Source organism: Sturnira hondurensis, unplaced genomic scaffold, assembly GCF_014824575.4.
Source record: "Sturnira hondurensis isolate 20B ecotype Veracruz unplaced genomic scaffold, ASM1482457v3 Scaffold0014384, whole genome shotgun sequence".
In the NCBI taxonomy this organism is placed as follows: Eukaryota; Metazoa; Chordata; class Mammalia; order Chiroptera; family Phyllostomidae; genus Sturnira; species Sturnira hondurensis.
The window spans coordinates 14,090,917-14,114,485 of NW_028087015.1; the positions used below are offsets into that span (position 1 = coordinate 14,090,917).

Consider the following 23,569-nt stretch of genomic DNA (forward strand, 5'->3'; position numbering starts at 1 on the left):
AATGTTTTATAAACGCCTCGTTATCACCAGCTTCTGCTACCAGTTCTGAAACTATGGCATGATGAGAACCATCTTACCATCTCATTGCAGAACAGGTGTTCTCATCACGCAGAACACCTGTTCCGAAGTCATGGCACGGGTGACAGTGCGAGATTGGTGGCTCCCCTCTTTCGGCACCTGCGATGTGGCATGACCCATTTCACCATTTCTAAATCAAGGGGACAGGCAAGTTTGCCCCGACGTCCCACCACTTACCAGGGCAGGGCTGCGTGTTGCAGAGAGCCTCTTCTGTGTGAAGCCCCAGGCAGATGTCTCCGCCGTAGGCTGGGGCTGGGTTTGTGCACGAGCGGGTTCTCATGTAGTGTCCACCGCCACAGGTCGCTGAGCATTTGGACCAGGGGGACCAGCAAGACCACACGCCATCCACTGGGAAGGGACACAAAGTCATATTGCTTCTGAAATGCAAAATCTGACCGATCTGATGAGGCTACAGATAGCGTGTGCGTGGCAGAAACATGTCTGTGAGGCCACTGACCACTCACAGTGGGGTATTTGGGGTCTTCTGGTGAGGGGACCTATTTTGCATAGTCTTCCTTTCATATTTTCAGTTCCTCCTATTTGTCCCTTCAGGAAATATCTCTAAACATAACACGTAAGCATGAGGATGATGGAGGAGCACAGTGCATGTAACACAAAGTCCCCGTCCCTGGGAATGACCATGAACCACATTCTGCTGTGATTAATGTGGAGCCCCAGCTTGCTCTTGCCTTTGGTAACTGCACAAGCGAGTTGGCCAGGGGAGACTTACAGCCAAGGACAAGTAGTTCCAGTCACAGCCTTCCTTATTAACTGAGTTACAATTTGCTCCGGGAAGAAGAGATAAAGAAAAAGAGACAGATCCTGTGAAGGACGGTGGAGACACTCCGCAGATGCAGGCACCACACAGCCTAACAAGTCCACACCACACAGACTCAACGGTGTGCTAATGTGGCAGACTAAACACAGGACCCGCCACCTGCAGCCAGCCAGACTTCAGGTTGGAAATGAAGGCATTCTGTAACCTGAACATTAGGCAGAGCTGCTTCCTGATGAACTGTTGCCATTGCTATCTGTGACTCTGAGCAGTTCTGTTTTCTCCAGGCTGGGATCCTGATACCTGTGGACGAGCCTCCTGGGAGAGCGCTGGGTGAGCAGACCCACCCGGATCTCGGTGCTCCCTCCTGCATTAGCTGAGGTTAAACTGAGACCTCCTGCTGGCTTCTGTCTGACAGTGTCAGGCATGACCTGCCCTGTGTCTAACTCCTTGCTGACCCTCTCTCTTGCCAGACAGACCCGCCCTGTTTTACTGAGTCCCAGGGCAAAGCCAGGACTTTGTCAAGATGTCATTCAACTCCAGTGAGCAAAAATCAATCATAACCACAGCAAGTAACATAAAAAAGCGGATGAGAGACTCACTTTTCTATATGTAGATAGTATCATGTTTTATTTTTCTCCATATTCTCCATAAAATAAAACAGAAACAATGAGGAAAGGGGATGCCAAAATTGTTAAAGACACAAGGCTATTTTGGCAAGAACGACCTAGCCTGTATTTGTACATACCCACTGTGATTTAGTACATCTCTTTGGAGTAATATGTCTCTTTGGATATTGGCACAGGTAAAAAAAATATTTTTGAGACACACGAGCAGCAACATTATGTTTATGGTGATATTTTAATTTGCAGAGAGTAAAAATAGAACAAAGAGACATTTGATGTGTTACTGGGAATTTTGTGATTTGATAGTTTATCCACATTTAGAGAATTCACCATTTTCCCCAAAAGGCAATAACCATGTCAGAAAATAAGAGGGAATGAATCAGATATGTGACATTGGTTGTAATAAAAGAAACAAAAGGCAGGCACAGATTTGCCTAGAACTTGAAAATTTTCAAACACCCACTGCCATGTCTATTCTCACTGGGGGGTTGCTTGCTGAAAGTTTTTCTCTATTTGTAACCCAAGTTGAAGCTTGAAGCTTCATGTGTGCTTCATGAAGCTTTGGGGTGTGCATACCAAAGCACACCCCAAATGAAGGCACAGATGAGTCACAGTGACTTAGAATAGCAGGTGTCATAGAGCTCAGATGTTTGAACATACACAAGGCAGTTTGCGGCTCAAGGGGGTCTAATGCAACATCTAGTTTGGAGTTGGAACTGGACTCAGAAGCAATCACATAATCTGAAGATCCTGGGTTTTTCTATTGTATAATGAACCTGCAGACCAATGGCCAGTAGGTATATGGAAATGATGCCCAACTTCATCAATAGGCAAGGAAATGCAAATCAATACCACAGGGAATCATTGCTGCATACTTATTAGAATGGCTATTATAAAAAAAAATCAGTAGAAGATAGTGTTGGCAAGGATATGGAGAAATTGGAACACTTATAACTTATTTGTGCAAATGTAAATTGGTGTAATTACTTTGAATAACAGTATGGTGGTCCCTAAAAAATAAAAATTAAAATTAAAAAATTAAAAAACTACCATATAACCCAGAAATCCCATCCTAGTTATGTATCCAAAAGTATTGAAATCCGGATCTCAGAAAGATACCTGCACGTCCATACTCACTGCAGCCTTCTTCACAACACCCGAAGTGTGGAAACAACATAAAGCCCATGGACAGACAAATGGGTAAGTAAACTGTGGTATTTATGTGCAATGGGATAGTCCATTAAAATAAAGGAAGTCCTGTCATAGTTCACAACATGGATGAATGTGGAGGACCTTATCGAGTGAAATAAGTAAAAGATAAAAAGACAGACAAATACTGCATGGTTCCATTTACATACAAAATACAAAATGTCACACTCGTAGAAGCGGAGGGTAGAACGGTGACTGCTAGGGGCTGGGCGGGGGGTGGGTGGAATGAAGTGCTGGTCACAGATATGACTTCCTAGCCACGCACACAGATATGACGTCCTAGCCACGCAGCAAGAGTCCACTGTGGAGATGGTGCCTGGAGCTGACGGCACTGTAGGTAAGGCACTGACTCAAAGAACTCCCCCTCTGTTAGGCTTCCACTGTTCTTTCTCACTCATACTTACTGACTCCCAGCGTTCATAAAAAGACAAGAGGAACTATGTTATTTGAATGTGACTACTACTTAGTAAAAAGAACCACCTGTGGTTTCTACCTTGGTTGGGCAAGGTCTGGAATCCTTAGTTCTGAATCAAACACGGCCTGAAGAAAAGGAGTGAAGGGGAGACACCCACCTATTTCTCACCGTCGAAGACAAATCATGCAGGTGAAGGTACGACATGGACCAACCCATAAGAAGTTGAAAAATGGCCATTTCAACATGACCTCAGTTTTTATACCTTGTTGCAATTTATCATACACATTACAACTGGAGATCAAATTTGAAAGACATTTTGCATTCAACTAGTGTGCTTAGACTTATTTTCAAACTTAATCATAATGAGGAAGCTTGTCTTTAAATAAAATACAGTGCCCGTGTGTATGTGTACACTATGGACCCAGTAGGCCTAAGAAGAGTAAATTCAAAGGGAGGAGAGTGTCTGAAATAAGGTAAAAATAGCCCTAAAACTGGACCTCCTCACGGCTAAGCAGCTCTGCACCCAGAGCCCTGATGCTTCTGACCCCTCCTTCATGCATTACATGTTATCACTTGTTTAGGAATTTTCCAGGAGGTGGGAGAGGACCGACATTTGCCCAACTCAGCCCCTCAAACCTACCCTTGCCCAAGTGGAAAGTCAAAGGGGCCACTCTGAGTATTTTTCCAGCCCTCTGCGGAATCTTGGCTTTCATAAAGACAAGGAGGACAGAGCTATTTCAAGACATTAAGGTTATATACACATGATAATGTCTTCACCATGAAATCAACCAAAATAGAAGCAGCCCCCAGATCACGCTGATGGCTGTCTCTGAGAGGGGCCCTGAGCCCGCACTCAAGGTCAGGGCAGCATCGGTCTCTGAGGGAACCCATACCTTCTGCTGACAGCAACCAGGACTCGTGTCTGGAACCTGGGACGGCGAGAGTCCATGGAGGGATCCTGACATTCCCACGGCAGCCCCCCTGCTCAGTTTACAGCACAAGCCCAGATCTAATGATGCCGCCCCATGGCACCCTCTAGTCCCTGGCGGGGGATGCTCCACTCTCAGAGCTGGGGCTGTGGGAAAATCCTAGCTCTGTGACCTTTCCCAGCCCCTCAGCACCACTTGGCTGGGAAAGCTGGATGGTTGGAAGGAAGAGTCGCTTGAGGCTGGCGAAATCCTAGCAGGCACATCCCAGAAAAAGCAGAGCAGCTGCAAGAGCAGGAACATAACTGAGAGCCTCAGCTACAAAGCTGGAAATTGTGTATTTGCAGTTTAATGCACATATGTATATACCCATCCATTCATCACCCACCTACTCATCATCCCTCACTCACCCAACCATTGATCCATCCATTCATCCATCTATCATCCAACCATTCACCTTTTCATCCAGCACCCATCCATCCATCATACATTCTTCCAACATCCATCCATCTATTACCCATCCATCTGTTCAATGACGATTTTTCTATCTTCCATCAATCCATTTACCCATCCAACAAATGTTTACTGAGCACTGCTACAAGCCAGTTTCTCATTCAAAGAACTCAGCAAGTTGCTTGTACCTATAAAAAGATACTTTCAAGCTTCTATACCTTTAAAAACACTGTTCCTGGTGTTTGGAATGACCATCCACCCCATTTCTGATTCCTGTTTGTCCAATTTCTCTCTGTCTCTCAAGACTGAGGTCAGAAGCAGCCTGCTCCAGGGAGCTGATCCCAGCTCCATGGGTCCTTGGCTGATGTGACTTCTGTATCTTCTCACTACTCCAATAGCTGGTGACCATCTGGAGTGGCATAATTCACAGGATGCCTCCTCACTGACACCAGGTTCCTTCTGGCCTGGACAGTATCACTGCATCTTTCTTTACCCTGTGAATAGTGCACAGTATGCTACCCAAACATGTTTGCTAGTAAATTGAATGAAAGATGGCAGAACAAGTAACTGCCTGCCTGCTTTTCCTTCCTTCAGCAGTTACTGGTAGGTATTTGAGTGTGTGCCCAGCCCCCGTGCAGGGAGCCAGGGCACTGCGGAGAGTGAGTGACATTCTCACAGCAGCCCCTGTCCTCCTCAAACTCTCATTCTGGCCCACCTCAGGGCAGCACACACAGCTGCAGACCAGTGCCCAGGGTAGCCCAAGGCAGCAGGTGGAAGAGCCTCTGACTGTGGGAAGGCCAGGTGGAAGGAAGGGAGGGACGTGACAGGGCCCCACCCAGGGCTGTGGTAGAAGGAATGCAGACCAGACAGGGGCCTGAGGGGCTGTGTCAGCAGCCAGCACCCTGCCAGGAAGACAGAGGCTCTAGGAGGCTTTTTCAGCTCATTTTAGTAACTCTTTGCCAGCTTGGGAATTCCATGGAATGAAAAGCCAGAACTCAGGAGGAAGACCCAGACACAGAGCTTCTGTTGGCTTCCAGGAAAGACAAGTATGTGTTTGGAGACCCAGCTTGGGAGAAGTGGACCCCTGCTGACCAAAGGCACAAGGGACAACTTGCAGGCCCCTGCTGAGACACAGTTGATAACTGTCACCCTGGGGTAGGCGTCTATGGTGAACAGAGGTCAGTTCCTACAGGGCTGGGCCCATCAGGGCCTGGGAGGGGGCCACCTCTGCTTTCAAGGACAGGACTCCTCTCTCCTGAGCATGGCAGTAGGGCTGACTTCTCCACTGGGCACAGTGCCTAGGGCCCATGACCCTCACAGGTTCACAGGAGAGTGTTTCAGTGTCTTTGAATTGGGAGAAATAAATAAAATATAATGCTGTCAAGATTGTATTTGTTTTCATACCACTTCCAAGCAGTTGGAAGATATAATCTGTGATTTGTATATTTGTGTGTGTTGTGGGTATATACCTCATTTTATTATGCTTCACTTTATTGGGCTCCCAAGTTCAAGGCCAGGCCCTCCCACAGCAAGATTACAATTTCCTGAAAGCTCAGATGATGGTTAGCATTTTTGAGCAATGAAGTCTTGTTTAATTGAAGTATGTACAATGCTTCTTTTTTTTTTTTAGGTATCATGCTATTACTCACTTAGTAGACTACAGGATAATGGAAACATAACTTTTATATGCACTGAGAAGCCAGAAAACACATGTGACCTGCTTTATTGCACTGGTTTAGAACTGAACCCTTAATATCTCCAAAACACACCTTTCTCTCTCTCTCTCTCTCTGTCTTGCGTGTGTGTGCGCGCGAGGGCACGCGCGCGCGCGCACGCACACACACACACACACACACACACACACACACACACACAGAGCCAGAGAAGCTGGTTGTGCCTCCCTAGATCAAAAAGTCTTCCAGGTTGCTTGAGTTTTCAGATCTTTTGGAGGTACCTCAACCCACTTACCTGGGCAGGGCAGAATGTTGCATTCCTGGTATTCCAGGGAGGGGCCCAGGCAGGGCAGGCCCCCGTACTTGGGCTCAGGGTTGTTGCAGACGCGCTTCCGGTTCCGGATGCCCCTGCTGCAGTCGCGGCTGCACTGTGACCAAGACGTCCAGGCGGACCAAGCCCCGTTGACGGTGTGGGCGGAGTATCTCCCAGCACGCAGGAAATCACCAGAGAGGCCTGCCGAGGAAGATGCCGCAGTGTTCGTTCTCGAAGGAACCGGGGTCTAAACTAACTTTCACTTTGTACCGGTGCCTGCGTTATTTCTGTAGCTACACCCTCGAATTCTGTTGAACACTTTTTACACTTCAGACCCCCAAATTAATAAAGTAGCAGTTGAATGATTAACCTCCTAGAACTCAAGTGTCTTTCTCTGCGCCTGCTATTAAATAAGGGTGCAAGTAAGAACTCACTTGTTGAATGTGGCCAAGTCCTCACACAGGTTATAGGTTATAGCTCACTTATTTCTCTGGGACACTTTTACAAAGAAGATACAACTTTCTCACTTCCCTCGGGAATTCTACAATAACCTGGCCTTGGACTCATCATTGAGAAGATGGTCTGGAAAAACAGAGGATAATTCAGACATTTTTTAAAACTGACATTAATTCTCTGAATGGCCCTTCACCTGCGTACCTTTACAAGGTGAAGGAAGGCTGGTGAAAGGCATGGAGTTGATGCTTCTGAATCAAAGGCCACGGAGACATGTGGCTGCTCTGGAACCCAGCAGTGGGCCACAGCTCACCGCCCGGCGCCCACCACACCCCTGAATGACCCTGTCATGCGGCAAACACTCCCATGAAGTTCAGAGCACACTCACTAGCAAGACAGGGCTGCCCTGGGACAGGTGCAGATGCAGAAACAGCAGCAGTGGGCGTGGGGCCTTGGAGGCAGGGGGCTGTCTCAGCAGAGACAGATCTGAATACTGACTGTGTGCCGGGTCTGCTCAGGGCACTTGGCATTGATGTCATGTAATTAGCCACAGTCAAAATTCCTACTCATTTTAATAAAAATGCCAGCCACTGGCATTAAAATTCAGTGATTTTCTCCAATGTAGACAGTGACACGAGTCTAACAACAATGACAACAAGTCTCGAGGTCTGCACTGGAGTTCTGGCGAAGTGTGGAAGGCAGAAGTGCCAACAGCTCGAGCCCCCCCCTCCCCTCACCCCTCCATCAGATAGGTCTGTTGTTCATTTCGAAGCTGGCCCAGAAACCTGGGCAGGATGCTCTTAGGAGAAAATGGACTCGAAATGTCTTTTTGTGATGAACCAGTACTTTGTGGTTAATCAATAAAGAACAACTATTCAAAATTTAACTGCATCTTGTGTGGTTAGAGGCAAATACATCCAATTTTGTATTTTGAAGATATTGATACCAAAAATGTGTGGAAGGTCCTTAGAGCTTGAATTAAGACACACAAAAAGATGAAGTCTTTTTTTAAGCCATGCCCATGACATACTTTCGGACAAAATACAGAATATATTTTATTATAGTGTATTAAACTTTTCCTTAGGTTATGTTACTAAGATTTAAAACAATTATTAGCTTTGGTTTTCTATTTGTCTGAAAATGGAAGAAATACAAAATCTATTTTCAGAGAAAAGAATAAAGTTAATGTACAGAGAAACACTGTTATTCATTTTCTATTTTTTTTTACTTCGGTACCATAAAAAAGTAAGATAGTTCACAGCCAGCTCTGAAACAAGGAAATAAATGAATAGTGTCTTTTTTTAATTGCAGATTTATGCACACAAAATTCTTCACTAAAGGATACTTCTTTCCTTTCCCCCCAAAGAAACATAAGCTTATTAGTTGCTAAACGACTTTTTAAACAGGATGGTTTGAGGGGAGAAGAGAGTTTGTGTCATTAGCTTAGTAGACAGTTAATGTCAGCAAAGTCAGTATGACCAGGAGTGGCTGTTGATGGCAACTGTTGGCCCTGCAGGCATCCAGGCTGGAGGCTCTACGCTGCCGTGGGTGTTCAGGGCCCAGACAGAGGCATGGGGTTCTGTGACATGTGTGCAGCTGGTAGCCCTCACTCACAGCCATTCTGTTCAAGAGCTTTCCCCCTGGCGGTGTGGGAGGAGATTTATGGCACCTCCAAGAATTTATTCCACCTGCATCAGTTCCACATGGTTCCTCGCCAGCTTTGTGGTTCCTCAAGGCCAACTCCCCCAAGTCTAACGCGCCTTCTCTAAAAGTGGTGTTGATGGTGATCACACTTTCTCTATCACATGTGTGGTGGGAGGATAAGGTAGAATTATAAACACAGGAGTGCTGAGAAATGTTGGGAAGTGGTCTAGTGCAAGCTATTACTGCCACTGCTACCAGGACTCCTATGTGAGCACTTGTTTCTTTTTAGAATTGGTCAAATTTTGTTTCATGAGATGACAGTGATAGAAGACATAAAGAAGGACGCAGAAATGCCCAGGCAGAGGAGGGACTTTCTGGTCTACCCTAGAGCTCACCCTACACTGTTAATACGCCACTAAAGGAATTTGTTTATACACGTATGTAGGAGATTATTCTGCACTGCATGGGCCCAGCTCCCACTGAGAGATGCACAGGACCCAGGTCCACAGATAGGTTCTCCCGTCGGGAATCAGGTCTGCATTGTACCTAGACTGCTATGAGAATGCTTTTGTTAAAACTCCCTCACCCTGAATTCAGACAGAAAGTGCTTACTGTAACTTCCTAAAATCCATGCTAAAACTCCCCAGTATGGAGTGTAACTAGTTCAACCACTGTTCCCTTTACATTTGCAAATATCCTTCTTCTGTGATGTGATTAGAAGCATTGGCTCCTTTGTTTTCTGTAAAAGGTCACCACCTGAAGCGAACCTATGCATAGTAAATGAGGACCATCATGTAATGTGTGCAGAAAAGAAATAAAGGCTGCTCATGGCAAGGGCCAAGGCTTTTCTTCCCTTGAGGGAAAAGCTATGCTGTCTCTTTTCCTCCCCAGGACTCAATAGTCTGTGTGAATTTCTTGTGCCTCATCCACAATGTGGCAGACCTCACGAGCCAGGTTCCATACCACATGTACAAGGAGCAAAACAATTTTAAAGACTATTGAAGGTTTCTCATATGCTGCAGTCTTAAAAATCCTTTATATATATAAACACAGAGATGCAATTCTGTTTTCTTTGTCCAGTTTTGAGATAAAAGAATGGCTTATTGCAAAATTTAGTGTCAAAAGAACTACAGAAGGTCACAGTCACCCTTCTATAATATTTTCTGATACTAAATAAATCTCCCACAAACTATTGCGCACCTTCTATAAATATTGTGCTATTTTCAGGGTTGACTTCACAAGATCATCTCAATATGTAACTACCAGTAAATTTTTACAGTAAGGGTTTCCAATCAATTTGCTACAAAGCCAGTTCTTCTCTAAAGGCATCATTGTTAGAAAGCTTGCTAAACCAAAACTCATCAAAAGGAAAAATCCCCCTCTCTCTTCGGTGAACTTACAGAACAGATCACATGCCAGTCTGTGGAAGTGGGTCAGCCCCCACGGAGTCCCCACTCACCATCCGTGGAGCAGCCGCTGGTTCCATCACTAGAGCAGTAACGCATTTCAATTCTCTGTCTTCCAACTTCCAGCAAGTTTGGGTCAGGCAGGCGGGCCTTGCATGTGTATCTAAATCGCTGCTCATAGTGGCCTCCATTGTCAGAGATGTTGACAGGCGTCCAGGGCGTCCAGGGCGTGGTCTTCTTCAGCTCAGGGCACGAGTTGGTGTTACAGGGCTGGTATTCCTGGGATAGAAAAGGCATGGTGTGTGTTCACCATACTGCATATACAGAGCCAGGGTTCTGTTCTATCTGTGAAAGACAGGGCTCTCTAAAACCTCAGGGCATAAGATACCCAATTAACTACTCTACGAGGTTTAAAACACATTTTTATTAAATGGGGTATTTAGGAGAATGTTCAGTGTTCAAGTCAGCTTCAAAAGGATAAATGCCCATCTGTAAATGAGAAGATCAAGAAACTATGGTACATTTACATGATGGAATTCTGTGCAGCAGAAAGAAAGAAGGAGCTCCTACCCTTTGTGATGGCATGGATGAAACTGGACAGCATTATGCTGAGTGAAATAAGCCAGGCAGTGAAAGACAAATACCATATGATCTCACTTACAAGTGGAACCTAATCAACAAAACAAGCAAGCAAGCAAAATATAACCAGAGACATTGAAATAAAGAACAAACTGACAGTAACCAGGAGGGAGGGGGGACCAGGGTAACAGGAAGAAAAAGGGGTACGATCATCAAGGAACATGTATAAAGTACCCATGGACAAAGACAAGGTCAGATAGGATCGAGGGTGGGAGGCAGGATGGATGGGGCAGGTGGGAGTGGAGGGGGGAAGTGGAGACAACTGTACTTGAACAACAATAAAAAAGTTAAATCAAATAAATAAAAATAAAAAATGATTCAGAGAAAACAGATCTGCACAATTTCTTTTCTGTCAACAATGAAAGTGAGACAATAAATGTAACTGTAAATAAAAATCATGATTCCCATAAAAATCACATTTCTTTCACTTAATAAGTAACCCAAAGTACTAAATATTCTAATGTTAAATTTAGTTGTCTTCTTTGGAAGATTAAAGTGAAAATGGTGGGACCATGACTTGTTTTTTTGGATGACAGTATGTTCGGTTTGTGATTAATGAGTGCTTTAAGCTGTTTTAATCACAGGTTCAAAGTATTAGACTGGGAAGTATCCAAAGGATAACACAGTATGTAATAACTTTGTGTTGATAAGAAGTTTTCACAAGATTTCCCTGGTTAATGCCTCAGTGACATCTGTCAGTTTCTCCTCCCTTCCCTCACTACCAGGTATCTCCCTTGCACACAGGTTGCAGAGTCCTGGGAGCTGAAGGGAAAGATTTGAAGATCTGGCAAAGGGGCACGGTGTGTGTCGGGGGTTGGAATTTAAGGCTACAATTATGAAGATCCATCAGAAGCACTGGAATATTTATTTAGCAATAATTTTGAACATTATGTCTCTAGAAATAGGGCAAAATGCCAGGGTTACTGGGTTCATCTTTGGACAGAGCACAACGTCATCATTGCTCCCGTTGACAATGAAGGAGGCTTTCTCAGGAGGAAAACCCACAACACACCACACACTCAGTTACGGCCATAGTTCTAAAATGATTTTTACTGATGTAAAACACACATATAAAATAAGAGTTAAACAGCTCTCTAAGCTGTATTAAAAAGAGAACTGTTCCATCTGTCCCCCATCAATAGTTGGTAGACATTTGGATATTTGTCCAGAGCAAGAGATAGGGAGAATTTGCCTTCAGGCACCATCCATTCCCCCTGCACTGAGGAAAGCGGGGATTTAGCTCTTAATTTCCTACCCTGCTCAATGTGTCTTCATCATTGACACAGCCTTTGCATCTCCAGTGGTCTTACTACTGTTATGCTACACCTCTGGCTAGGTCAAAATCCCGTGCTTGCCCTTAGCATGAGGTGCGCACTCTCCGCACCTACAGTGTGACTGATTTCTGTTTCCTGTCCAGTTCCCTTCTGATCCAAGCCAAGAGCTGATCTGTTTGGGGGGTGGTTGTTTAGTTTCTATGAGTATGCCATCAATTCACCCCTGTCCGGTACTCACAGTAAAAAAGTTGTCTTTGTGGGTTTCTTGTTTGAAACAAAAAAGGCCCTTCAATGTTTTATTAGTGAATTTCCAATAAGAGTGAAAGTACTCATGTGTGTCCACACCACCAGCTTTACCTGGAAGTCTACTAAAATCAAGGTGCTGTCATTATTCTGATTACTCTAACTAGGTTTTTTCACTTGCAATCCATCTGTTTTATTCTTTTCACATGGGACAATACCCCAGCGTTCTCCATGTAGGAGACACCATAGGGTTTTGACAGAAAGTGTGTGAAGTGGTTTTCCTTGCTCTTCGGATGTCAGGCCCTCTCCCCTGACCTCCCCCGGCCCACAGGCGCTGCTTGGCTCCACACCAACACCCACTGCAAGATAGATGACTACCTGTCCCTCTGTTTATAGCATTTTTTATTATGGCATCTTTTGGATGCTGCCTCCCGAATGAAAAAATAGCCCCCATTCAGGCCATAAACCTGATCATGTGAGAAACTAGACAGAACACATATGAGCTGCCTCACTTGCGCTTGAAATGGAAGCCACATGACAGGAATGCAGTACCCCTTGTCTGGGAGCTCCCCAGGCCTGCAGTGTGGCAGTGACAAGCCCAGCAGGACACGGGGCACGTGTACCAGAGGTGGGCGTAGCTCAACGACGAAGAAGGTCGATTCAGGCTCATTAGACCTAAACCTCTGATAACAAAATCCATTCTTTTCTTTATTAGCTCCTCACAGCATAGCTGTTAACAGGAGACACAGGACTTTCCATTTTCAACTGCTTTTTGAGGTTTCATATGATGCATTTACTTAAAATATGAGATTATTTAGTGCTGAGAAGTGATATGACCAATCAGTTTTATATTAATGACTAAAATTATGAAGTGATTCAAGTGAATAGTGCATAATTATATAGCTCTGTTTGCTACAATTTACTTTTGAACTGTTGCTCTGAGTCCTCACATTTGAATGGAACTTGAACAGCACGACATTTAATGTTACAGAAAGAAGTTATTTTCAAAGTAGTTTCAGGAGCTAATCACTATAACTTGCCACATAGGATTCTTAATATTCTGGTGGCAAATATTAAGTAAGAGCAGTTACTGACATTAGTCCCACATCTGGACATATATGAAATTAGGATCTCATAGAGATCTACGCATTCCCACACTCATTTCTGCATTGCTCATGATGGACAAGGTATACAAACAACCTCGTCTCTAACAAGGGATGAAAGAATAAAGGAGACGGGGCATATATAATATACAGGGTCTGACACAAATAACACCTCTTCTTTGTTACAGAATCTTAAGCATGTAATTCTGTAACAGAACAATACCACACTCAAGCACTGGTGACCATATGACATTTTAGGTAAAATGCTCAAATTAAAACTATAAATTATTACACCCATATCATTAACCTACCAAACACACTAATGCAGGTGTTACTTCTGCTGGCCCATGTATATATACAATTTAATATATAAACTATACACACACAATGAAATATTATTCAGTAATGAGAAATAAGGAAATCCTGCCATTTGCGACAACTTGGACAGAACTTGAGGTCATTGTGCTAAGTGAAATAAGTCAGACAGAGAAAGACAAGTCCTGTATGATATCGCTTGAATGTGGAATATAAAAAAAGATAAACACCTGAAACTAATATACTATTATACTATTACATGCCAACTATAGTTTTAAAAAATGACAGACTCAGACAAACAGAAAGTAGAGCAGTGGGTACAAAGTTCCAGGTAGAGGGTTAACAAGTCTGGGGATCTACTGTACAAAATGGTGACTATAACTCACATGACTGTGTCATAAAGTATATTCAAGTGTTGCTAAGAGAGTAAATATTAAATGCTATCACCCCCAAAAGAAATGGGAACTATGTGATGAGCCAGAGGTGTCGGCTACCGCTGTAGTGGTCATTTTGGCAATTTATTAAATGTATCAAATAGCACATGAGGCACCTTAAACTTCCACAGTGTTATATGTCAATTATATCTCAGTAAAGCTGAAGTAGACTTTAAAGGACTAAAACTTGTAAGGACGAAAAATAAACAGCAAAGAAAACAAATATAAAAAGTGGTTACTAAAGCAATTTCAAACAATTATCCAAACTTGTTCCCTGGGTAGTCTCTGACTCAGCTAAAAGTGGTAAGACCATCCATTTAAGTTTCATCCCAAAATCCAGGAGGCACCCTGATGCTTCACCCTTACTGCTCAGTCAAGTCCTACAGACGGGGCTCCTCATGTGCTTTCTCCCCTCCCCACCTTAATGGTTTCATTTCTATTCCAGCCACCCCCACTGCAGGCCTGTTTCATGTAGTCAAAGCCTGTATTTTACTCAAGTTTAATTGCCTAGTTTAGATTGCCTCTACTAATAGACTGCAAGTTTGTCAAGAGCAAGAACTTTGTCATATTTATTTCCCATTACCAATCTTAAGTACAGCAACACTTATCTTTGTGAATGAATGGATAAATCATATTGATCAATTCACAAACAAGCCCATTCAAGGGGAATTTGCATAAATTTGGTGAACAAATCTCAATGGTTAAGTGAGGCCTCCAGCTTTGCTTTTGATTTTTTCTTTCAAAAAAGTAAATCAAGACACTGTGATGTTAGCATCAAGATATAAAAATTAAGCATAGGAATGGAATGGAAAGCCCTGAAATAGACCTGCACATATATGGTTTATTCATTTTAGATAAAGATACAAAGCCAATACAGTGAAGAAACTAGAGTCTTTTCAGCAAATGGTGCTGGGACAATTGGATAGCCACATGTAATAGCTCTGATCAGTAACTTGCTTCATCAATGATAACACATTCAAATGGGTCATAGACCAACACCTAATACCACGAACCTTACAGAAGAAAACAGGAGAACCTCCATAGGTTAAACAAACATTTTCTAGATACGATGCCAAAAGTATCATTCATATAAGAATAGAAATAAATTGAATTAATCAAAATCAGGAAGTTATGCTCTTTGAGAGACACCATTAAGCAAATCAAATCAAGCAACACACTAGGAAAGAATATCTGCAAATCACATATCTAATAAAAGACTCATATTCATTATGTTTGAAAAAGTAAAATTCAACAATTAACTTCTAAGTGTTATGAATAGACATTTCATCAAAGAAGATATACAGATGGCAAAAAATAAGCATGCTAAGATAATAAGATAATTTTTTTAGACAAAGTGAATTAAAACCATGAGTAAATCACCACACACCTATTACATATTAAAATGGCTAAAACAAAACCAAACCTGGAAAATAGTAAATGCTGGTGAGCTTGCAAAGCAACAGGAACTCTTCCTCATGCCTTGCTGGTAGGAATGTATTAGAAAATTGCACAGTCCCTTTGAAAACTATTTGACATTTTCTTAAAAATTTATGAACACACTTATCATATGAACAGGCCAGTTCCCTCCTAGATATTTACCGAAAAGAAAGCATGTCCATACAAACATGTACTTGCACATGAATGTTCACAACAGCTCCACTTGTAATAGCCAAACAGTGGGAAAAATTCCGTGTCTATCAGCAGGTGAGTATCTAAGTAATTCATCTTATATCAAAATAGCAGAATACTACTCAGCAATAGAAGAAAGGTACTGCGGATATGTGCAAGAGCATAGAAGAATCTGAAAATAACTATGCTGAGAGAAAGAAGCCAACGAAAAAAGAAATAACACGTATACAATTATGGAAAATGAAACGAATATAGGGTCGGAAGGCAGTTCAGTTTCTCCAAGGGTAAGACACAGATGTTCATGAGAAAGAGGTGACAAATGGAACGAGGAATCTTCTGGGTTGATGACACGCCCATTTTCTTGGTTGTGCCAATGGTTTCCTGGAAATACACATGGGTCAAAACCTACCTAATTTTATACTTATACACGTGCAGTTTATCACATGCCAATCGAACTGCAATAAAGTTATTAAAACTATATGGTCACAGAAACACAAGTGTCTTTTTCGTAAGTGGTGGTTACCTTGCTCATTTAGAAATGATATTCAAAATGGCGGTAATCACATGTACCTGCACACATTAAAATTCCATTTTTATGGCATTCATGTTTGAGTATTTGGGGCTTACTATAACTACCAGGTACTTATAGGTAAATGCTTCATAAGCACAAAGTGTGCATAAAGTCCAATTTTCCTTGTCATCACGTTCACCTGGAAATGTCATTTCCTATTACAAAACTACCCAGTATAGCAACTTTAAGTTACTGTCCATGTCTACATGTGTATCAACTGCATTTTTTAAAGAATCTTATTTATCTTACAATAAGTTTCTTCAGCTGCACAGCATTTTCATGTTGACACGGGTCTTTGAACATAAAGGAGTTTTAATCACCTTCCATGGGATTTGGAGGAGGCTGTGAGTCTCAGGAGGGCTTGGTATGGGAACTCAGCCCCAAGGACACTTTTAGTCACTGTCTAACCCTCTGAAAATCTTTGAACACTTGGAACATGTCTTGGTCCATTCTAGACTGTAATAAAACCCCACAAACTGGGTGGCATCTGAATGACAGAAATTTGTTTCTCACAATTCTGATACTGAAAGTCCAAGATCACGGTGCCAGTGTGGTCAAGAGAAGGTCATCTTCTGGGTCTCAGACCTCATCTTGGGTGCTCACCTAGCAGAAGGGGAAAGGGAGCTCTGTGGGGCCTCTCTAATGAGGGCATTGATCCTATTCATGAAAGCTCCGTCCGCAAGATCTAACACCTCCAAACACCATCCCACTGGGTATTGATTTCAATGTATACACTTTGGAGAAGGACACAGATTTGGAACAAATCCCAACAAATGCCAAAGGAGGGCTTAGACAAGATGATCTCAAAACATTAAAACCATTTTGGGATCCACAACCTTGGTTTTGATTTTGATTTAGATTTTACTTGATTTTGATTCAATCTGATAAACAGTGAGTGCATGCACTTCCATCTGGTTCATAGAAGGTGAACGACTTGATACTCAAAATGTGAGAAGACAAGAGTCTACCTTTGCTACTCTCAACAGAAGCTGATGATTTAGAGAATTTTAAGAATATTCCAAAAAATTTCTTTCCATTAAAATTACTGGTTATAAAAACTCAATAAAGTAAAACAGAAATATTGTTAAACGCAAAGCAGTTTTGTAATGAAATGAGTGAATGTCTCTGTGAAGAAAATTCCACCGTTCTATGCAGTGACTGCTTGTACTTCAGCAGGTCTCCTCTGAGTGGCCTCGGTCTCACCATGCCACCCTCAGGAACCTTAACTACTCTGCCCATTTGCACGAGGGCCTCCTCCGCCTGGGAGCTTCTGCACTACAGGGTAAAGCCTGGTGTGGATGCATCTTCCCTCCCTGGCACCACTGCTGGTTCCAAAGTAGGATCAGGTTGTGCTGAACGTCTCAGGGGCTTTCAAATGGGTGCATTTACTCTCAACAAGCAATCAGCCTGCATTCTTCTAAGTGCAGAAAAGCAAGCATCTCTCTTTCATACTAAGAAAAGACATGTGTGTGCAAGGTTATACATGTGCATATGTATATAAATAAAGCTGGCTCCCTTCCTTGCACATTATTTTGGGCACTCCTTTTTATAACATTGTAGAAAGCCCACAGTAATTAGAAAAGTGGCGTTGTCACCGAACATCGTCACTGCAGAGGCTATGATTTGTGGGTACTCTACACACTTCTATCTCAAATACGAAGATACATTTTACTTTATTTTATTCTCTAATTACAATGCCTTAAATCTTTAGTAGCTGAGAGAATTCAGGCACCTTTTATTCACTTTTTTTTCTGACAAATACCTTACCATAAGAGGGCAAAGTACTTTCAGTGAGAAGTGAAAATCGATCATTGGGTAAAATGTTTCCTTCTCAAACCAATGACTCAAAGGGGTGACCTTGAACAAGGGAGTCCACCTTTTATTTCCACTCCTCCATTTTTCAAGGGACAGTGTTTAATGGTGATATACTTGCTTCAGAAGAATATAATAATTTGTATATATTTTAAGAGTTCTAATGAGGATTTTAAAAGGACCAGAGTAAATAACAGCACCCAACTGAGGTTGTGTTATTACAGATTAAAGATTCAGGCAGGATAACTCATAGGGCATTACTTGTAAATTAAACATAGAGGTAGCTGCCCTAGATTCTTGTTAGTACAAAAGAAGCAGCAAATAATTATCTGTTTTATTAGTAGAACAGAATGTGTGAGAGTGTGTGTGTGTATAAAAAAATCAACACACATATACAATTCTAAGAAAAACAAGAAGTAAAAAAAGAAAGAACTGCTCCCTATAATCAGAGTATTTGGATGTTATGGTTATAGTTACATAGTCACACTTGTGTGAGTTACAATGATTTAATTTCTTGGCAAGAAAATGTAAACCCAAGTTAGAATAATACAGTGGTTAGAGACAATTTAATCATGAAGACACAGGCTACAATCATACTTTTGTGGCCTCAGCAAACCCTAATGAAAAAAAATATATAACACATGTATTTCATCAGAAACAATTATTTAGCAGCATAGACAACTGTTAGTGAATGTTTTACAAACGACTGGAGATTAGACTACATTTGATAAGTAAATATTTATTTTATGTATAAATTAATTTCTAAAGTAATTTAAGTTTTGAACTTTTGAGAAATATACTATGAATAAATGCAACTCAAATGGCATTGATAAACATGTATGTATAACTTGTTTTTCCCTACTCTTAGATTACAAAAAAATTTAAATGTCATTTTCCTCTCTTAGATTATTTGGATGTCTTTTTGTACCCAACGAACTTTGGACAGAACAAGAGTTGTAACAGCTTCTTCAGTTTGCTATTCAATTGGTAAAATTTCTGAAGATGTCTTACGAAGATCCAGACTACTCGGTTTTCTTTTGCATCTCATCAGCTTTGCAGGGCTGGGTGTCTTTGGGCCCCACAGCCTAGTAGTCCTACTTGGAGCCTTGTGAGCAGCTAGTCTGTTTTCCATCAGTCACCTGCAGCCTGGTTCCTTAATTATGGTTACAGTGAGAGTATGCATCCCCTCATAGACTATGACAGGCAGAATTCTGAGATGCCTCCAAGATCCCCACCACCTGGGTACAATGCCCTGTGTAATCCTTTCTCTGAGGGTTTGGGTGGGTCTTGGGCAAGTGATGGACTAATGGCTATCTTGATTCGATTCTGTAACACTAGAACACCTTGTAGTGCATGAGAGATTCTCCAGCTCACTTTGCAAGAAGTTAGCTCCCACATTGTGAGACGGCCACGTGGCTGAGGCCTGAGGGCAACCCCCAGGAGCTCAGGGACCTCCAGCTTAAAGCCAGAAACGAAAAAGGGACCTCAGTGCCAAAATTGCCAAGAACTAAGTCCTGCAAACAACCGCAGAGCTTGAAAGAGAACCCTGAGCTTCAGAAAAGTTTGCAACTTTGGAAGAAACCTTGATTTAGCCTATGAGACACCGAGCAGAGGAACCAGTTACACAGGGCTGAGACTCCTCACCCCTGGAGCTGTGAGAGATAAAAATGTTGTTTTAAGACACTAAATTTATTCTAATTTGTTACAGGGCACTATAATATTAATACCTGTGTAAAATATATACATGTGTATTCTTTGTATATATGTGAGTGTGTGTGTATAAATCAATTCTATTACCCTGCTTTTTGTCCAATACGCCAAGGATTCAATTTATTGGATGATTCAAATGAAGCTGAATTTTTTTATCTCCTGCCTCCTTTGACTCTCAGTCTGGCCTCCCACTGACAAGGGATTTTCTTTCACCAGAAACTCATTACCTTCCCGCTCTGATATTCCTCCAATTTTCTTATGAGAAAATCTTGGTTAGTTTTTTTCTTTAAAAAAATGACCACTACTTGCTATTAACAATGCACAAGAAATTCAAAGTGTTGATGAGAGCCTCACAGGTTATCTGCCAAGTCGAGGTCTGTTGTTAGAATTCATGTTTTATTAAAGGTGCCCGGCCCCATGTGGAATTTGTTTTTAATTCAGCTTTGCAGAACTGTGACAAAGTCCACGTGTGTTGACCAGCAGTCTGAGTTTCAGTTTTACCAATTCCTTTAAAGTTGTATGTGTGAGTGTAGTGTGTTGCGTAAATATCTGTGACTTAAGGGCATACACAGAATTTAAATGGTGTTCCATTCATCCCATGAAAGAGCTTTTCCTAAAGTGTGTCTCTGGGTACTACGTGGGTGCTACAGAGGAAAGCACCTGTCGTCTGGAAGGGCTGAGGAGCCCTGGGTTCCACAAAGTTAAATGGGTTTCTTTAAAGCAAGAGAGATCTGAGCTCATCGGGAGGCATTTCCTCAGCCCTTCCTGAGGAACCAGAACTGAGTAACTGCGCAGACCACACGTGAGTAAATGCTGTCCGGGAGGATGCTACCTGAAATCAAACAAGTTCCCAAAAGGTGAAAGTGATTTCGTGGTCCTACGACTGACTTTACAATCAACTTCACTGACCCAAGACTGAAAACAAGGGTGTATTTTTGCAGGTTTGAGGTTGTGCAGAAGATCCCCGTCTTCTACCAAACCGCCACGACTTGAAAGATTGAGGATGGAGTGTTACGTGCATAAAATCCATAGCCCACGTCAAATGTTCTATGTCCTTAGCCCACTGAAATCTCCATGTTCATGCTCTTAGGGGAAGTCATTGGAAATATGCCCCCTCTTCAAAGCTGGTGGTGCGGGCTTTCCAGGGAGTGGTTGATGCGTAGGGAGCTGGCACTTCATCAGTCTTGCTTCTCAAGTGTTTTCACCTTTGAGTTCATTTATAAGTTCTATGTGACATTCTTGGATCACTTCCCAGTTTGTGACCCTGCGTGATAACCAAGATGGCCCACCAGGTCTGTCCAGGGGGGTCTACCCCTTTCGCGTCCATAACCTAGTACCTCAAATTTCTCATTGGTAAAATGAGCATCGAAGGAAACACATCATGATGATCTGGGAATGCTAAACTAGATAATGCATTTATAGTAATTAGCAGAGAACTCCGTATATGCAGCATTGTTGCTCTGCACGGAGGCAACATGGAAACCTATGGCACATGGAAAACAAAATTTTAGGAGTTCTCCGAGGCTTATCAATAGAAATTCTCTCCCCCAGAATTCAGATGGTCGTAAGAGCCCATAATAATTCTAGCACGGTTACACACAGGGGGATGGATGTCTCTAAGTGGTAGAATAAGTATCTAAGATTCCATGTACATCATTTCACTCCTTCTGTTATGTGATCATCTAGTGGAAAATTATCTTCCAAATTTGCTCTTATTTGAGTTTATATGAAGACAACTTTTTATCAGTTTATTTTCCTTAAATAATTAGTTCAGATTTCATGCCCTGAAACATAGCAGTAAGAACATTTTATTTAATCTAAAATCCCAATAGCGTGTATGATGTATTTGGAACATTCACTGCTGAGGTCAAAGTCCTTCTGTCATTTCATCTCACCAGTAGAGAAGTATTTAGAACTCTGGGGTGTTTTCTTGGCTCCCTACACTGGGAACCCATCATTGAATGGATCTGGGAAATGAAAAACATGTGTGTTTTATCAACATCTTTCATGAGAAATTGCACTTTTTTTGCTCTTCTTTTGGCCAATTTACTGTGGGAAATTACATTCCTTTTTAAAAAATCTTTAAACAACTTCCTTTTTATAATTCAAACAGTTTAATTAAATTCCTTTTACATCATGAATGTTTCCTATCAGAACTTATGGGTACTAACCTAAGTATCTTAATTCAAATTTTTATATTTTTGAAATCAAAGTCAAAGTAATATGGCCCAAATGACATTTTCAATTAAGTTATGAAAATGGAAGTATCATGTTACCTATCCACCCACTCGATTATTCATCCATTTTTCGATAATCACTGTTACAGCATCTATACCTCTCTAGAGGATCTTAGATAATAATGATGAAAGCAAGTGCATGAAGTTCAAGGGAGACATGGAAGTGCCATCAGCCCCACACCAACTATGTGTAATGGGCGTTAAGATGCTGGAGGGAATTGACCTCCTATAACAGGGCACTGTAGTCGATTCCATGAGTCACTCCCCTGGGATTCTCTGCCTGAACGAGCGGCTTCACCCTAAGTTTCACTGTCTTCCTCAAGCACAACACTGAAGGTGGGAAACACCTACAAATTTAATTGTCTGGGTAACCAATTCGGACAAAATTGATCCGTGCCCTACTAGTAGAATGCTACTGTTAACAGAAAACAAAATAAAAACCCTAATGAAACCTTAGCCACCTTCAAAAAGTTTAAAGTCTTGCTCACAGAAAATAAAAGACCCTCTGGTTAAAATAAGAGTTGTTAAATTAGTTGAGTATTCATCCTTATTTTTTTTCTTTGCCCAGTTAAAAATGTTTGTGCCCCAGCTCTATCAATGTTCCAAATGTACACACAGGGCCTCTGTAATAATCCAAGTGAAAAGAGTAAAGTATGAAGGTGGCCTGCTTAGAACTTGTGATCACAAGTTAATTCCAAAGCGCAAGGTCTGGGCGGAGCTCCCTGTCTACCATCACATTCTATTGTCCTAGCTCCCAAAGCCGGGAGAAATAGACGCATTTCCAACCTGAGGATACAGGCTTTGTCCTTTCTTTGTCGAGTAACCACCTCAATGCAGTCACACGCATTCATGACTTTCATATGATCCTTCCCAATAAACGATCACACAAAAGTGAAAACTCTTTCTAAATGGAGTGAAAACATCATAACACAGTTAAATTTTTTATGACTGCTTTTGATGGGTTTATTTCTAAGATTTATAACATTCTCTCTCAGAGCTTAACTTTATAGCTTATTAATGTGTTGTGCTTATAATTAAATTCACTTGTTATGGACAATACCACTGAGGCATTAGAATCCCCCCTGCACACACACAACCTAAACACATCTCTGGCATCTGCTACTTCCTCTGCCTCCACTTCTCGAAGTCCTCTCTCTACTTTCACCTTTGTGATGGTCTGGGAAATAGATGATTAAGCTCATTAGAGCAAATATCAAAGAGAACATTCAGACACCACGAAGCCATCAAAGTCTCTGCCACCAAGGTGAACGGCAGAATCCCCGTCACTCACCTGCTTGGTGAACCTGGCCCTCCTCCTAGCTGCCACCATTCGCACAGAGTGGGGCAAAAGTAGGTTTACAGTTGTTCATGTGGAAAATAATACAATAATTAATAAATAATGATACAACATTAAACAGTTCCATGTACTCACAACTGTAAACCTACTTTTGCATGCTTTCCCATAAATGAGGTCTGTGGTAGAACAAAACTATTTAATATGTTGTAATCAAACATATAAGATAAATCTATCTAGGTTTTAACATACTTAACATGGCAATGGTATAACAGGTTATTTATTTAGAAGTTTCCTACAAAAAAGTAAATGCTCAAATCAATGTTTAAAGACTGAT

At 41.9% G+C, this 23,569-nt stretch overlaps 1 protein-coding gene across 2 annotated transcripts in view; it reads right to left on the bottom strand.

The window, feature by feature from the left end:
* SEMA5A (semaphorin 5A) overlaps positions 1-23,569 on the bottom strand; it is a 290,042-nt gene that overhangs the window by 13,222 nt on the left and 253,251 nt on the right. For both annotated transcript variants that reach the window (XM_037062995.1, XM_037062997.1), the window contains exons 15-17: positions 10,025-10,250; positions 6,451-6,669; positions 256-426 (exon numbers count right to left, since the gene is read on the bottom strand). In XM_037062995.1, the coding sequence (XP_036918890.1) occupies positions 256-426; positions 6,451-6,669; positions 10,025-10,250 (616 nt within the window). The remainder of the gene's footprint in view (positions 1-255; positions 427-6,450; positions 6,670-10,024; positions 10,251-23,569) is intronic.